We start from the raw sequence: 17,664 nt of genomic DNA, 5'->3' as shown, positions 1-17,664 counted from the left end.
GCAATGCCTGTTAACGTTTTGCCCAAGCCTGTAATTATGTTTTTAACACTGGTGAGAGTGAGTGAGTGAGTGAGTGAGTGAGTGAGTGAGTGAGTGAACACGTGCAATATTTATGCAAAATGACATGCCATTCTCAAAGAACAGTATCCCAGAATAATGCTGTGGCTCTTTTCCGTTCTACTGAAATGGTAATCATGTTAGAAGACTTTCAAATAAACCATACATCCACTGAAAAAGTTGCAAATCCTTAGTTCTGTTACAGCCAAGAAGCACCAGATGCAACATCTCATGGTTCTTTCATGGTAACTCGTGTCTCAAACAAAAGCTTGGGACTCTTGAGGGCAGTTTTTGTTAACTGGCTACTTTGTAGAAGGAAGAAAAGAGCTGCCACAACTTCAAATCAGGGGCCGATTCTAAATTAATACATGAGAATTACTAATACAATGATGCCCTTTTGAGATTGTTTTAGTGTATGCACTGCTTCCTTTATCGTTTTTACGCCATATGAAAGATGATACAAAAACTGCAAGAGTGTTGTATAAAGACATCTGATTATATCAAAATACAGTGACAGTGGGTTACGTATTTATGCAGTACAGAAAAACACAAATACACAAAATTAAGATTTTAAGTTCACACGTAAAATCTATTCTCATTTTCCAAACTCTGAATCAAACAGAAGTTATGTGGACAGTGACCTAACTTTTGACCAACATGTTTCTATTGTTGTAAGAAATCCTTCTATATTATAGACCTTATAAATAAAGGAACGGTGACTAGTTCTAGCGATGTTACTTACTCAGTCCTCATTAGGCCAGTCATTGAATATAATGCCCTGTTTGGCATGTATCTGTCCAGACACATGCAACAACTGGAACACCCACAGAGATACCTTACTAAACGAATACAAGCCTAAACAACATGTCCTAAATGGGCCGACTCAAATCCCTGTCACTATACTCAGTATTTTATAGACTGCTAAGATATGACCTGTGTCTAGCGTACAAGGCATCTTCCAACCCAGTACTGATGGACCTACTGCATATCAGCAAGTCAAACGGCATTAGAAATACTTTATCAAAACCTTTTCTGCAACATCAACATAATGGTTTGGAGGGTCAGGTATATTTCACAAAAGGTACAGCTACTCAGGAGCAGATTCCCCATCCACATAAACAACGTTCACCCCTGCCCATATTCAAGTGCAACTTGGATCTATGAATGGGAAAAGTACAGTTTTGTACCTACCATAAATGTAGATGTTCGAGGATTCCATTGCTGCAGTCCTTACTATTGGGTATAGTCCGCGTCCAGTCGGCCCGAATACCAGAGTATAAGGCTGACGTCGGTCAGGGCGCATTAGGCTGACGTCAGTACGTCAGGGTACTAATGCGCATGACCGACGTCATATCCTCAGTCTTTTCTTGCCCCAGATGTCAGAAGACCCTAAAAAGACAAGTCCCAAAATACCTGCACCAAAAACATGTACAATATATACAAGAATATATACAAAATATAAGCATGTAAACTCACCTACACAACCACCCCTAAACACAGAGGGGAAGGAGGGAGGGTAAATTGGACTGCAGCAATGGAATCCTCGAACATCTACATTTATGGTAGGTACAAAACTGTACTATGTTCTTCGTTTTCCATTGCTGCAGTCCTTACTATTGGGTAGAATCCCAAAGCAGAGGTAAGGGAGGCTGGCAAATCATACAGAAGTAGGAGCTGACAACATGCCTTGCAAAACAGCTGTGGCAAAACCAGCCCTAGACTTAGAGTAGATAGGAAGGTGATAATGCTTAGAGAAAGTATGCACTGAACTCCAAGTAGCTGCTTCCAAAATATCCTTAGTTGCCACCCCCCTTAGAAATGCTGTTGAAGTGGCAGTAGCCCTAGTGGAATGAGGCCTAATCCCAGCTGGAATCTCCTTGCCATGATGGGAATAACAAAATGCAATGCAAAAGCCAATCCACCTAGAAATAGTTTGTTTTGACACAGGCTTGCCCGTGAACTCAAAGCAAAAGAAACAAACAACTGCTGAGACTGCCTAAAATCCTTAGTCCTGCTTAAATAATAACGCAATTGCCTGTGTACATCTAAAGTGTGCAAAATCTTTTCCCCTTTATTTTGAGGGTCTGCATAAAACGTAGGCAAATGAATAGTTTGGTTTAAAGCCACACTAGAAACCACCTTAGGCATAAAGGAAGGATTAGTGCGTAATGATACCCTATCCTTATGGAAAATCAAAAGGGCTCTACTGCCATAAGGGCCTGCAACTCAGACACCCTTCTTGCAGAAGTAATAGCCAACAGAAAAGCAGTCTTCCATGACAAGTATTTCAATTCAGCAGTAGCTGCAGGCTCAAAAGGTTGTAGAGTAAGTTTTTCCAACACAAAATTGAGATCCCAAGCAGGAGTAGGAGCTCTACGTGGGGGTCTTATATTCTTTGCCCCTCTAAGAAACTGCTTGAACAAAGGCTGCGAAAACAAAGGTGGGTCACAATCATAGTGAGCTGAAATTGCTGCAGCATGAATCTTAATGGAAGAGAAGGACAAACCTTTGTCCAATAACTCAGTAAGATATTGAAGAGCCACACTCAAATTAGGCTCAGAAATCTCCAAATTCTTTGCTGTACTCCAAAATAAAAATCTCTTCCATTTTTCTGCGTACACTCTCCTTGTACTAGGTCTTCTAGCTTCCATAATCACATTTAAAACTTGTTGAGGAAGTTGAGACCTGCTGTGTTTCAACACAGAATATGCCAGGCTGTTAGATGAAGAGAGTAAAGCTTGACATTGAGCAGATGACCGTCCTTCTGAGATAACAGATGAGGAATCAGAGGTAAAGGCCATGGAGGCTTCTTTACCAGACTCCGTAGTAGTGGGTACCAGTGTTGCCGAGGCCAATCTGGAGCTATCAAAATCATCCTTGGCCTGTCTTGTCTGACCTTTAATAGTACCTTTGGAAGAAGAGGCAGAGGTGGAAAGGCATACACATGAAGGTTTTTCCAACTGAAAGACAGAGCATCCACTTTCCAAGCTGTGTGATGAAACCCCTTTGTGCAATACTTTGGCAGCTGGTGGTTTAGTGGAGAAGCGAACAGATCTATGTCTGGAGTTCCCCATGACACTGTCAATTTCTGAAATACATGAAGATCCAGTTTCCACTCGTGGGGATCCATGATTTGTCTGCTTAACACATCTGCTAAGGAGTTCTGTGCTCCTGGCAGAAACCTTGCCTGAAGAGTTAGTTGCAAGCTTAGCGCAGTCTCCCATAAAATCATTGCTTGCCTGCATAGAGGATAAGAATGTGTTCCCCTTGCTTGTTGATGTACCACATGACAGTTGTGTTGTCTGTTAGAATCAACACCTGCCCTGGAAGAAGTAACTCCTTGAAAGCCATTAATGCAAACTGGACTGCTAACATCTCCTTCATGTTGATATGTAGATGCTGTAGTCTGGCAGGCCACTTGTCTTGTATCCACTTTCCATTTAGATGAGCTCCCCAAGCAATGTCCGAGGCATCTGTCGTTAAAATCTGACTTGCCTCTGGCCGGGTCACAGAGAGTCCCTTGTTTAGGTGACATTCCTGAGCCCACCACAAGAATTCTTTTTGAAGGCAAGGTATTATTTGAATGACAGTGTCCAAATCCTGGCAGTGCTGTGTCCATACATTTTGAGATACCATTGTAGCTTCCTCATATGCAGTTTGGCATTGGGAAGCACCAGAATACAAGATGCCATGAACCCTAATGCTTGAAGGACTGTCCTTGCAGTCAGCACGGACTGATGAGATAGTTGATGGAAGTAAAGTGACAGACTCTTTTGTTTGTCCGGGGTTAAAAAGGCCATCTGGGCTGCTGTATTCAGTCTCACACCCAGAAAGCACATGTCTTGAGAGGGTACTAGACTGGACTTTATTTCGTTCACAGAATACCCTAGGCATCTTAGCACTGCTATAACATATTCCAGATGCTGTAGAAGGTCTTCCTTTTCTTGAGCCAGAATCAGGCAGTCGTCCAAGTAAGGATAGATTTGAATTCCTTGAAGCCTGAAGTAAGCTATCACTGGAGCCAGAACCTTTGTGAATACTCTGGGCAGTAGATAAGCCAAAGGGCAATGCAGAGAACTGATAATGAGAATTTCCAGCTCGAAACCGCAGATACTTCCTGCAACTTAGCCTTATAGGCACATGAAGGTAAGCTTCCTTGAGATCTAAAGTTACCATCCAGTGATCTTTGCCCAGCAGAGGTAAAAGCTGTTGTAACGTCAACATCTTGAACTTGGGAATGTCCAGAAAAGTGTTGAGGAGAGATAAATCCAAAATTGGTCTCCACGTGTTCCCCTTCTTTGGTACTAGGAACAGGCGAGAATAAAATCCTAGGCCCCTTTCTGATACAGGGACTGGCTGAATGGCCCCATCTGGAGTAACTGAGAAACTTGCTTGTGAGCCTCCTTTCTTTGTGGAGGAGGAACGTCTGGCATGCCTTTGAAAGGGGCATTGTATGGAAATAAAATCTGTAACCGTGGTGAATGATATCCAACACCCATTTGTCTTGAGTAATTAAATCCCAATTTTCTTTGAAAAGAGACAGTCTTCCTCCCAAAGGAGCTGCCAGGCGAGAATCTACTGGCAGCTGAAAAGACAGGTCATTGGGTCTGTTTACGAAAGGACTGTCCCCTGCCCTCACCAGAAGTCTGAGCAGGTGAACTCCTGTTCTAGGCCTAAAAGAACCTTGAGCCCTGCCCCTACCACGTCTAGACCTACCCCTAGACTGGGAATCATAAGCAGGATATGTCCACCCCTTAGCAGGCCAATTTCTACTAAACTTGGTGGCTGCACCTGCAAAAATCTTTAACAGTTTGCATAGACTTAGCTTTGTCCTCCATTTTCGTTAAAACTGCTTCCACAGGCGATCCAAACAACACATCAGACTGTAAAGGAGCATCCAAAATCCTTGTCTTAACATGCTCAGCTAAATTCTGATCCTTCAACCAGGCATGCCTGCGAAGAACAGAACTAGTAGCAGCCACCCTCGAGGAGGCCTGTACAGCATCAAAACCACATTGCAAAGAATGCTTACCCACTTGCTCAGACACATGAACCAAGTCCAGCAACTCTTTACACTCAATACCTTCCGCCAAAGCATCCACCTTAGATTTTAATTGTGAAAGGAGATAATTCTGATATTTTAGCATGTGAAACTGACAATTCAACGCTCTCATGGCTAGAGTGGAAGAAGTATACACTTTCTTTCCCCACTTATCCAAGGCCCTTGCCTCTTTATCAGTGGGAACAGGATTTTTAACCACAGAAGCCTTAACACCTTTAGGCCCTTGAGAAATAGTTTCTGGGTCCGCCCTAGGACTCTTAAACAAATACTTATGAGCTTCGGGCACCCTATAATACCTATCAGGCTTAACAGGAGCAGGAGGCAAAGAGTCAGGATTCAGGAAGCCTCTGCAAAACATCTTCCACCACATTCAACACAGGAGGAATAGCTAAGGGCCTATGCTGAGGCAAAAACAAGAATTCCCTAAGCCTTTTCCTGGAATCAGAGTAATCCTGGCCTTCCCATTTAAAGTGCTCCCTCATGGAATGCAGAGTCTCTGAAAATGAGAAATCCTCAGGAGGAGAAGCTGTAGGAGTGGAATCATCCACATCAGAATCAGAATAAGTAGGATACTCCTGCAAGTCTTCCGCAGAAGACTCTGAAGCCTCTGAACACTGTTCAAAACTATCAAACTCGGGTTCCACCCTAGGCCTCTTATCAGGCCGGGGCATACAACCTCTAATCATAGTAATCAAATCTTCTGCCATTTTAAGCATATGTTTCTTAGGTACAGAACCCGAAATGCTAGGAGAAGCCCCCACTGACGCTGAACTAGGCCTACCTCTCAAAGAAGTTTTGGCAACAGAAGGAGAGGCTCTAACTACCTTGGGAAGAGAGGGAAGAACAGTTACCTGAGAAGCCCCCTCAGCCTGGCCGACCTCCTGAGAAGGCACATCCTGTAACAGTAAAGTTTCTGCCTGAGACTCCATGGAAACTCCTGGCAAAACCTCTGGCTCCACTGAGCCTTCTAAAGAACCGACGTCCGGGACTGCCGGTTCATCAACCCTAGGCTTCACTGTTTTGTCCTTGCGCTTCTTGGGCGAAGCGTCGGAGCATCCGACGGCATTTTATAATTGCAACGCTACCCAAACACTAACCTGGCACAGTCTAACCTCCTCTTAATAGTGCGTTTGTTAAACCTAGCACAAGAGCGGCAACCAACAACGTCGTGCTCAGGCCCTAAACAAGGTATACACAAGGTATGGTAATCCCTATGAGGTATCTGTTTCCCACAAGAAATACAGTTATTCACTTTTTCTGACATCCGGTAAAATACTGAGGCAAGAAAAAAACAAAATGTCTCTGAAGGGGGTACTTAGCCAACTCTGTTTCGGTCTGAAACTCCGGTTTCGGAAATATTTCAGAACGCCAACCTGCACTCGCAAAACTGCTTCTGCATCGGACCATGCGGCAAAAAAGACTGAGGATATGACGTCGGTCATGCGCATTAGTACCCTGACGTACTGACGTCAGCCTAATGCGCCCTGACCGACGTCAGCCTTATACTCTGGTATTCGGGCCGACTGGACGCGGACTATACCCAATAGTAAGGACTGCAGCAATGGAAAACGAAGAACATCAGAAAATTTACCCCAGGACTGCTGTCTACACTACTAATGGACAGAGGCAACCCTTAAGTGCTTTATTCCATGCATGGGTCCCTTCAAATTATCTATTGTACGATCCCAGTTATTCTCATTAGAGGTATATAAATTATCAACCAAGGGATGGGTAATGCCAAATAAACAAACGGGATAGGTTATTTTAAGCACAAAAAGGGGAAACTGGACAGGTTTAAAATGGTCCGAAAGGGCAGCTATCCAAGTACTTACCTATGACCCTATAAAAGTACATGCTCAAACTAGCCCAGTGAAGAGTTTTTCAAGATACAATGACGTACTCATATCTATGACATTCTTCCATAATTTTTACTACTTCACTACCCAAAATCTTCGTGACACCCTTCCATTCTCAGCCAGTACACCATTACCACTCCCTTCTACTCTCTCATCACAACCCTTATTAAATCTTTTCTTTTCTCACCTAAACCCTTTTAACTTTCACATCTCCTACCTCCTCTTTCTATAACCATCTATATGTCTTACTTATTTCTCGCACACTTTTCTTCTCTCATATCTTGTTTTACTACTATTGTAGAATGACCCCTGTATTTTAAATCATGTATAGCTCTCATTAAATGCTAAGTAATTTTACCTTCTGTAACATCTCTGTTATTATGTTTGTAAAACCAACTATTTTGATTATTCCAGGTGTTAATTCTATGTTCTGGATGAGTCTGAAAATGCTCCAGATAGATCAGTGATTTATCCTGGTTAAATAAAAAAGTTTAATCAGATGTAAAACATTTACAGAGCATCCAACCCCTGTAATGACGTAAACCAAATCACTAATCTTCTTACAGATGTGGAGTAACAATCAGACAAGTCTGCTGATCATCTAGACAGGACCAATGACAGTGCATCTCTTTTTTATTTACCTATCCACATGTTTCCTTTACTATGAAAGACTGTATACAATTTTGCAAACTCACCTGGTTTTTGATCTGGCTCAGGCCAACATTTCTTCAGGACATGAACTGTAGACCCAGGTTTAATCCCATAAAACTCAAGTGTCTGCTCGTCTTTCAGCTTCCGTCCACAGTAAATAAGGTCTGAAACCAAAACCATGTAAACAACTTAAAAAAAATTAAATTAAATTAATAAAATACATTTTCATTTACACATTTTACAATAACCTTTTATTCCATTCAGGGCCACAGGGGAACAGCAGCCTATCCTGGAATACAATGGGCATAGTCTAGAGGAAAAGTCATGAATAAATTACAAATGCACATTCAGACACAAACGCGTCCTGTATACACATACAGACAACTTAGGGCCCCTTCACCTCATTACCCTAATAGAGATGTGAGAGGACCCTAGAAAAATAAGAGAAAAAAGTGGGGGACATCTCTCTCTCTACAGTTGGAATCCTGGCCTGGAATCTGCTGCTGAAAACTGCTTCTGGGCAGCCAAAACAAGTACTGCTGTGTCATAAAGCCTTCTTATATTCAACTCCCAATTAGGGTGCAGTGTAGAGTCTGCAGGCCCTTCACATCCATGTGGATTGTCACCAGGCTCTCTGTCTTTCTTCCGTGTGCAAAAGATAGGCATTTGTGTGTGTCTGTGCATGCGCAAGTATACACACACAGACACGTATATACTATATATATATATATATATATATAGATATATATATATATATATATATTTATATATTTTACACACACACACACACACACACACACACACACACACACACACACGAGTGTTTATATATATAAAAAATTACACACACACACACACGTTGAGTGTGTGTTTTTATATATATATATATATATATATATATATATATATATAGTCAAAGTGGATCTTGACTTTGCCCCACATAGCTACTGGAACTCTTCTCATTGGTCTGACCACTGGACTGACCTCTGGGCCTACTTTCATGGATTACACAACTGGATGTTTGATTAGCTAGTCATCGAAAACAGCATACTCCGAGAAAATAGCATCAGTGAAGCTGGAACTAGGACATGTGCTTACATGATGAACCTATTTGGTAAAAGAAAGTAGCTTCATTCTTAAACTGTCTCTATGACTGCACAGGTCTGCTGACTACACAGAACTGCAAGCTGTAACTGTTCCCAGCCGAATAGCATGAAAGTACTACTGAGCCTTTGGTTTGAATACTTCACCTCCATAAGCAACAAGCTTCGCACAACTAACCAAACTAAGTTGGTCACGAACTGAACATGTTAGTCATACTTGACATGATGTGACTGTCTGTTTCAAAGTACGAGTAAAGTTCAGCAGGAATAAGGTTACTTTCCTGCTTACTCGGTTAGTCTTTTCTCTTTTCTGCAGCCTTCTCGTAAAGATGCGACTGTCTCCATGGTGCTGATTTATTCAGGTAGCTTAGCGGGAAAACCATTAGCATTTTATTGGTATCACGTCTACAGTAGGAATGGTCCTGCTGTTTGCATATCTGGCTTCTTTACAGGTAAAAGCAGGCAGATGGGGATGAATGTACATAAATATTTTGCTACAGCTGTAGCGCACCGGGATTAATGAACCTTATCAACATCACCAAACTTGCTGGGATTTACAGGAGCTGCTCAAAAGAAGACTGGAGTTTAAAAGATAGTCTTGGTAGTCCTTCCCCCATTTATACTCGTTTTTGGTTTTAATTTGCTGTTCTGTGCACTTTTTCCCATTGGCTTTTAGTACTTTGCAAATGAACTGTATACAGCACAAGAAACTTTTCAAAAAGGCTGTACATTGCAAAATAACTTGTACAGTGTAAGAAACACTACGAAATGACAGCACTCTGTGAATAAATGTACACAGTACAAAAAACTTTTCAAAATGGCTATACCTTGACTGTATTTTGCAAAATAACTGTACTTTGCACACAGTAAACTCTTTGAAATAACTGCAGCGTAATAAAGCACATACTCTGCAAACACTAAGAAAACTCTGACATACTTTGAACAACTCTAGTTACAGTTTGAATGGCTTTGGTCAATGTAAAATAGTAGCTTAGGCCAAAACACGGTTGTTTACTGAAAAACATGCAGTCACCTTGCTTTTCTAAGCTTATTTTGCCCTTTATTGTACTTGTTATGCCCATTTGGCCTCTTATCATGCTCATTATACTTTTCTTGTGCTCATTTTACTTTAAACATGCTAGTTATGCAAACCGTAGGTAATTCTGAACCCCGTACAAGTATTTCTGATAGTTTTATCAAATATCGTGGTTTCAAACACTGTTTAATTAATAATGCATTTTGTGCCTTTTGTTTGATTAATAACATGTTTTGTGCTGCTCATTTGATTAATAATGCGATTTGTGCCTTATGAATGCTTTGTATCGTTTTATTTGCAAAATAAGTAATTTGTGCAAATTTTGGTTAGCTGAAGTTCGTTTCTGCGCAAATTTTGGTTAACTGAAGTTCGTTTCTGCCCTTTTTTAATCGTTTGAACACTGTATCACCCAACCTGCTCAATATACCTTCACTGTCAACTCTGCACCTCATGGCTTGTGCACTGTTAATGCTGGTTCTGACACCATGTCGCTCGTCCGGTCAGGATAAAACAGAACAGTTGTGGGTTCGGTTCAAGCAGCTTTACTATACACAAACACATCAGGATTGAGGCTTACTAACTTAAACTTAAATAAACTTATAATGTGACTACTACACTCATATATGTTAACACTCTGGCTGTCCTCTCAAAATGGCACTGCTGCCTGCACGTGCTCAGCATTTATATGCATGTGCCTGCACTTGAAAATGCTTCTTAAAGTTACAATACACGCTCTGTTCTACAGGGGGCAAGGGCTTGCACCCCTGCAAAGACATAATTTTAGGACATATTTCTTGTGAAGAAGGGTTTCAGTGAAATGGATTTTCATTGTAATGATAGGGACCCATATATACACGTGCGTGTGTGTGTGTACACACACTAAAATTATAGATATGCAAAGTTAGATCCAAGACTCATAATCCTACTTGTAGGAAACTGTAGTAGGCTACAGAGAATTAATGCTAGTGTAACTTAGGGTGTTAATAAGAATTACAAGGCAAGTCAGTCTAAATGCGCCATTAGTCCTTTACTAATGACCTCCCACAAATGTATGTTTGTGAGTCAACAGTAATTCATTGGGTGTGAGGAGTATTTGCTGTACATGAAATTTCAAATTAAATACATTTCAGATCGAATTTTAGTTGTTGTTTGATTAGATGAGAAGTTTATACTTAGTTATGTTTCATTTCAATACAAGCTCATTTCACTGACAAAAAGTGGTACGTTTCAGCAAAAGATCACTTCATTGAAACCACAATTCAGTGAAACACATTTCCCGGGAAATTTCATGTACACTAAATATAACTCTAAAAGCTTTTTCTGCAGGTGGGCAAGGCCCCCTCTGTCCCCATACACCCAAACATTTGCACAACTGTGGAGAAGAAAATACTTCTCACACACTGAATCACTGCTGGCACATATATTTAAACTTCAAGAGATGGCAGCACAACGTAACAGGGCACTAGCAAGGTACAAATCTTGATCAGCACTAATCCGTATTGTAATTCATATGCTCCAGATCCACATACGCAGCCATTTTCTATACCACTAAACAAAATGGAATGTGTTTTGATGAAATGTAGTTTTAATGAAATTACTTTTAGAAGAAATGTACCATCTTTTTGTCTAGGAAATAAGCTTGCAATGAAATGAAACAAAATCATATGACAAGCATATAAATATATGCATGTGTACACATATACACACATGGATGCAGAAGTTTTAGTTGAAATTTTCATTCAAAGGATTTTTTGGCATCAGAATGCATGCTTTGCTGAAGTGCTCTAAAAGACAAAGCATGCAATGTTAAATGTGAGGCGAGAGGGGGCTGTGATGCCTAAACTTTTTGTTTGTCATGGCACTTTCAGAATGTACAGTTGTGTACCTACCATAAATGTAGATGTTCGAGTGTATTCACTGTTGCAGTCATTACTCTTGGGTTACCCTGCTGGCAGACTATCCACAGTCGGCCTAAATTCCAAAGTCCTGGTCTGGCATCGGTTGCTGTCGCCTCTTCCCTGATGTCAGTGCGGCAGGGGTATAAAAGATGCAGCAGACGCCATTTTCTTCAGTTTTCCTTGCCCCAGATGTCAGGTGCCCCCAGAAGGGTAGGCTAAGAAATTATGCCAATAAAAGAGCATGCACTAAAATAAAACATTCTACATCTACAAGCAAATACACCACATAGGTTGTACAGAATAGAGAAGTGCAGATAAGTCCCAGCAACGAAAAGGGGGATGGTGGGTGGGTAACCTGGACTGCAACAGTGAATACACTCGAACTACATCATTTATGGTAGGTACACAACTGTACTATGTTCATCGTGTTTAACTGTTGCAGTCATTACTCTTGGGTTGAATCCCAAAGCTGAGGTTGGGTGGCTGGGCCTACACAGAATTAGGAGTGGCTATGAGGCCCTGCAGAACTGCAGTGGCGAAGCCTGCTCTGGATTTAGAGTAAAGAGGTAAGTGGTAGTGCTTTGTAAAAGTGTGCACTGAAGTCCAAGTTGCAGCCTCCAAAATGTCCTTAGTTGGTACTCCTCTGAGGAAGGCTGCTGAAGTAGCTGCTGCTCTGGTTGAGAGTGTGGCCTGATGCCCTTAGGCACTGATTTGCCATGTTGAGAATAGCAGAAACAAATGCAGTGGGCTATCCATTTGGAAATTGTCTGCTTTGAGATCGCTTTTCCTTGAGATCCTGCAGCATATGCCACTAAGAGTTGCTCAGTTTTTCTGAAAGCTTTAGTTTTGTCCAAGTAGAAGTATAGCTGTTTGTGTATGCCCAAAGAATGTAGAAGTCTCTCCCCCTTATTCTGTGGGTTCGGACAAAAGGTTGTCAAATGAATTGTTTGATTAAGAGCCACACTGGACACTACATTAGGCATAAATGGTGGGTTTGTCCTCAGAAACCCTGTCCAGATGGAAAATTATAAAAGGTTCAACCGCCATTAGTACCTGTAATTCTGAGACTCTTCTTACTGAAGTTATTGCTAAGAGCAGAGCTGTTTTCCATGATAAGAATTTTATCTCAGCTGTATTAGCTGGCTCAAAAGGAGGCAGTGTGAGTTTTTCCAAGACAAAATTGAGGTCCCATGCAGGTATTGGTGCTCTTCTTGGGGGTCTTATGTTTTTGGCCCCTCTGAGGTACTGCCTTAGTAGTGGATGTGAAAAAATAGGTGGGTCCGTATTGTAATGAGCTGAAATGGCAGAGGCATGAATTTTAATTGATGAAAAGGATAGGCCTTTGTCCAACATCTCAGTTTAAGTATTGTAAAATCTGATGAATATTTGGTACAAGCATGTCAATTCCTTGTGCCTGGTTCCAAGCACAGAATCTCTTCCACTTTTCTGCATATGATTTTCTGGTGCTGGGCCTCCTGGCCTTCAGAATAACATCCATAACTGCTTTGGAGAGAGGTGTGTTCTGAATGGTTACATTATCTGCCATGCAGCCAGATTTAGGGTTTTGAGTTAGCTGTGCAGTATCTGATTGTTCTGTTGGGTCAGTAAATGAGGAATTTGAGGCATTGCCCAGGCTGGGCCTTTGAGACTAGCTCTTTAGGACTGGGTACCAGTGCTGGCGTGGCCAGTCTGGGGCAATCAAGATCATTTTTGGCTTCTCTTGTCTGACCTTTAGAAGCATCTTGGGGAGGAGAGGTAGTGAAGGAAAAGCATATACTGTAAGGTTTTCCCAGCTGAATGATACAGCATCCACTTTCCACGCTAGCTTTTGATAAGTCCTTGTGCAGAATCTCTGCAGCTGGCAGTTGTGAAGGGAGGCAAATTGATCTATGTCTGGGCGTAACCATTTCCTTGTTATCATGCTGAAGATTTGTGGATCTAGTTTCCACTCATGAGGATTCATGAGGTTTCCGCTTAGTTTGTCTGCCAGAGTATTTATCTTTCCTGGCAGGAATTGAGCTTGATAAGTCAGCGCTGTGTTCCACAAAATCATGGCTTGTCTGCAAAGGGGGTAGGAATGCGTGCCTCACTGCTTGTTTATGTACCACATGACTATAGTATTGTCCGTCCTTATCAGCAGTTGTCCTGGATGAAGGAGATCCTTGAAAGCTGTCCGTGCATTTTGTACAGCCAGCATTTCTTTTAGATTGATATGAAGATGCATTTGGTTTGTGGGCCATGTGCCCTGAATACATTTTCCTGCCATGTGGGTCCCCCAGTCATAATCTGATGCATCTGTTGTTATTGTCTGCCTGGCAGTGGGTAAAGTGAAAGGCTATCCCTTGTTGTGGTGACAGGCCTGAGCCCACCATCAAAACTCCTGTTGCAGGCAAGGAATGAGTGTAATTGATTTTTCCAGGCTGGGAACGAGTGTAATTGATTTTTCCGGGCTGTGGCAATGTTGAGTCCAAACACTTTTTAGATACCATTGTAGTTTCCTCATATGCAGTCTTGCATATGGAATTAACAGAATGCAGGATGCCATGAAGCCCAAAGCCTGCAGAATTTTTCTTGCAGATAACTGGGTTTTTGTTGCCAACATTTTGAAGTAAGGAGTCAGTTGCCTTTGTTTGTCTGGCGTGAGATAAGCCATCTGGGCAGTTGTATTTAAGCTTGCACCCAGGAATATTATCTCTTGAGAGGGTACCAGCTTTGATTTTTTTTTGTTTACTGTGTACCCTAGGAAAATTAGTAATCTTTTGACAACGCCAGATGTTTCAGTAAAATGTCCTTGTTCTCTGCTTGCATGAGGCAGTTGTCCAAGTAGGGATACATTTGAATTCCTCTTTGTCTGCAAAAAGCAATTACTGGTGCCAGGCATTTTGTGAAGACCCTGGGTGCAGTAGATAAGCCAAAGGGCAGTGCAGAGTATTGATAGTGCATTGATCCAGCTATGAATCTGAGGTATCTTCTGCAAGATTGTCTGATTGGGACATGCAGGTATGCCTCTTTTAGGTCCAAAGTTACGAGTCAAGCCTTCTTGCCCAGCATGGGCAGAAGCTGCTGCAGAGTCAACATTTTGAATTTTGGAACGTCCAGAAAAGTGTTTAGAATAGACAGGTCCAGTATTGGTCTCCAGGCTTTGTCCTTTCTGGGTACCAAGAAAAGTCGTGAGTAAAATCCTTGTGTCTGCTCCTGTAGTGGTACTCGCTGAATGGCCCCCATGTCCATGAAGGATGAAACTTGCTTTTGTGCCTCTGCCCACTGACTGTGTGGCAGGTCTGGCATGCCTCTTGCCTTTGGGAGGGTGTGAAAGTGGAACCTGTAGCCTTGAGACACTACATTCAAGACCCATTTGTCCTGGGTGATCATGTGCCAGTTTTGTGAAAAAAGTGCCGGTTTTCCCCCTAAGGGAGTTTGTAAAAGGTAAGTGCTTGGTACTGGTAGAGGAAAGTCATTGGGACTGTTTCCTACAAGGTTGAGATTTGTCTGCTCCACTTTTGGAGGTAGAAGCACCCCATTGCTTAGGCCTGTATGAGCCTTGGGGCTGGGATCTGCCTCTAGGGCGTCTGTACCTGCCTCTTTGTGGTCTGTCTGACACTGGAAAGGACCAATTTTTTGAAGGCCAGTTCCTGTTAAATCTAGGTGGCTGTACCTGTAAGAAATCCTTAACTGTCTGCATAGATTTAGCTTTATCCTCCATTTTCTTCAACACCTCTTCTGCCTTAACACCAAACAACGTATCATGCTGTAATGGAGCATCTAATAATTTTGCTTTAACATGATCAGGCAGATTCTGTTCCTTTAACCAAGCATGCCTCCTAATCACAGAACCCGTTACAGCGGCCCTACAAGAGGCCTCCAAAGAATCAAAACCACATTGCAAAGTATGTTTTCCCACTGTTCAGCTGCATGCAATAAATCCTGCATTTCCTTGTTTTCAGGACATTCAGAGTTAGTCAACATTTTCTGTTTTAATAGTGACATTAGGTATTGCTGAGATTTATGCATATGAAATTGACAATTTAAGGCCCTTACAGCCAAAGTAGCCGAAGTGTAAACTTTTTCCCCCATCTGTCCAGTGCCCTTGAATCCCTATCAGAGGGGACAAGGTTTTTAGCAGTGGAAGCTTTGACTCCCTTAGGACCCTGAGATATGGTTTCTGGGTCAGCAGCAGGGTTTTTATAAAGAAATGTATGGGAATCTGGGACCCTGTAGTATCTGTCTGGCTTTACCAGTGCAGGGGGTATAGAGTCTGGAGACAGGCCGGACTCTGAAAAAACATCATCTACAATGTCCAGAACAGAGGGAATAGCAAGGGGCCTGTGCTGAGGAAGTAAAAGAAAATCTCTGAGCCTTTTCTTAGATTCTGAGTAATTCTGGCTCTCCCAATGAAAGTGCTCCCTCATGGTATGCAGGGTTTCCCCAAAGGAGAAATCTTCTGGAGGAGAAGCTGAAGGAATAGATTCTTCAGCATCAGAACCCTCATAGGGAGGAAGAGTATTCCTGATCAGAGGAGGAATCAGAGGAAATGGAAACCTGATCTGAAGATTCATATTCTGTCTCTTGCCTAGGCCTCTTATCAGGAGGGGGATGGGAACCCCTGATCAAAGTAATAAGGTCTTCGACCATTTTGAGCATTTGTTTTTTAGGCATGGAAGCCTGTCCTGGAGAATGCTGTACATGTTTCTTTGTCTTTAGAGCTGCTTTAGTCTTTGGCTTGGAAGCTGAAGATGGCTTGACATATAACTGAGTTGGTCTGAAAACACCCACAGAAGCCGATGCCTGCACAGCGGCTCCGGACCCATCTGAGAAAATAGTTTCCGAGGATCCAATACCTTGAGTTTCCAGAGGCCCAGTCAGCTACACGTGGGAGTCGGAAGCTGCCTGTGGCTCTGAGGTAGCGGGCGTCAGGGGCTGCGAAAGCACCTCACTGAGAACCAGCGAACCGACGACTAGCTTAGCGGAAGCCTCATCGTCGATTTTGGACCTCGGATGCCTGTCCTTGTCTTTATCCTTGCATTTTATAGAAATTCCGGTCGTCGGTTGCTCTGATGGCATAGTATAATTGAATCTTCGGCCGAAGTAATGAAAGGCAAAATTGTACAGACGCTTTATAGTGCATTGGTTAAATCTAGCACAAACCGACAACAAGCAAAGTACAGTTGTGTACACTTACCATAAATGTAGCTGTTCGAGTGTCTTCACTGTTGCAGTCATCACTGTAGGGTTCTTCCTGCCGGCAGGCAGTCCTTGGTCGGCCAGAATCCCAAAGTCTGGGTCCGGCGTCGGCTGTTCAGTCATGCTCCCTGACGTCAGAGTGCCTGACGTCAGAGTGCCAGGAGTACAAAGCTGCAAGCCAACGCCATGTTCTCCAGTTTTTCTTGCCTCAGATGTCAGGTGCCTAAAAATGAAGGCCAATAGTAAAAACCAAAAAATAACATACCACAAACCCCATAGCCTGTAGCAAATACACCTCAGAAGAAAGGTCAAGTAGGTAATCACACTAGTGTAAGTATAAGAGGGGACAGGAGGGAGGGTAACCCAGACTGCAACAGTGAAGACACTCCAACATCTACATTTATGGTAAGTGTACACAACTGTACTATGTTCATCGTGTTTCACTGTTGCAGTCATCACTGTAGGGTTGAATCCCAAAGCTGAGATAAGGGGTGGTGGTTATAGAGAAGAAGGGGCGGCTAGAAGGCCCTGCAAGACTGCAGAAGCAAAGCCTGCCCTAGACTTAGAGTAAAGAGGGAGATTATAGTGCTTAGAGAAAGTATGCACTGAACTCCAAGTTGCAGCTTCCAAGATATCTTTGGTAGGTACTCCCCTGAGAAAGGCAGCTGAAGTAGCAGCAGCTCTGGTAGAGTGAGTCCTAATTTTTCCTGGGATTTGCTTTCCATGATGAGAGTAAAAAAATCTAATTCCATGCGCAATCCATTTAGAAATGGTCTGTTTTGAAATGGCTTTGCCTTGGGAGTTTGTTGCATAAGAAAAG

General features: G+C 42.4%; 1 protein-coding gene across 4 annotated transcripts in view; it reads right to left on the bottom strand.

The window, feature by feature from the left end:
* UBL7 (ubiquitin like 7) overlaps window positions 1-17,664 on the bottom strand; it is a 934,199-nt gene that overhangs the window by 797,243 nt on the left and 119,292 nt on the right. For all 4 annotated transcript variants that reach the window (XM_044077768.1, XM_044077769.1, XM_044077767.1 and 1 more), the window contains one exon: window positions 7,671-7,790. In XM_044077768.1, the coding sequence (XP_043933703.1) occupies window positions 7,671-7,790 (120 nt within the window). The remainder of the gene's footprint in view (window positions 1-7,670; window positions 7,791-17,664) is intronic.

The sequence above is a fragment of the Protopterus annectens genome, chromosome 7.part0 (assembly GCF_019279795.1).
Source record: "Protopterus annectens isolate FY-2018-M chromosome 7.part0, PAN1.0, whole genome shotgun sequence".
NCBI classification, from domain to species: domain Eukaryota; kingdom Metazoa; phylum Chordata; order Ceratodontiformes; family Protopteridae; genus Protopterus; species Protopterus annectens.
The sequence above is the reverse complement of the archived record's forward strand: the minus strand, read 5'-3'. Positions and strand labels throughout refer to the sequence as shown.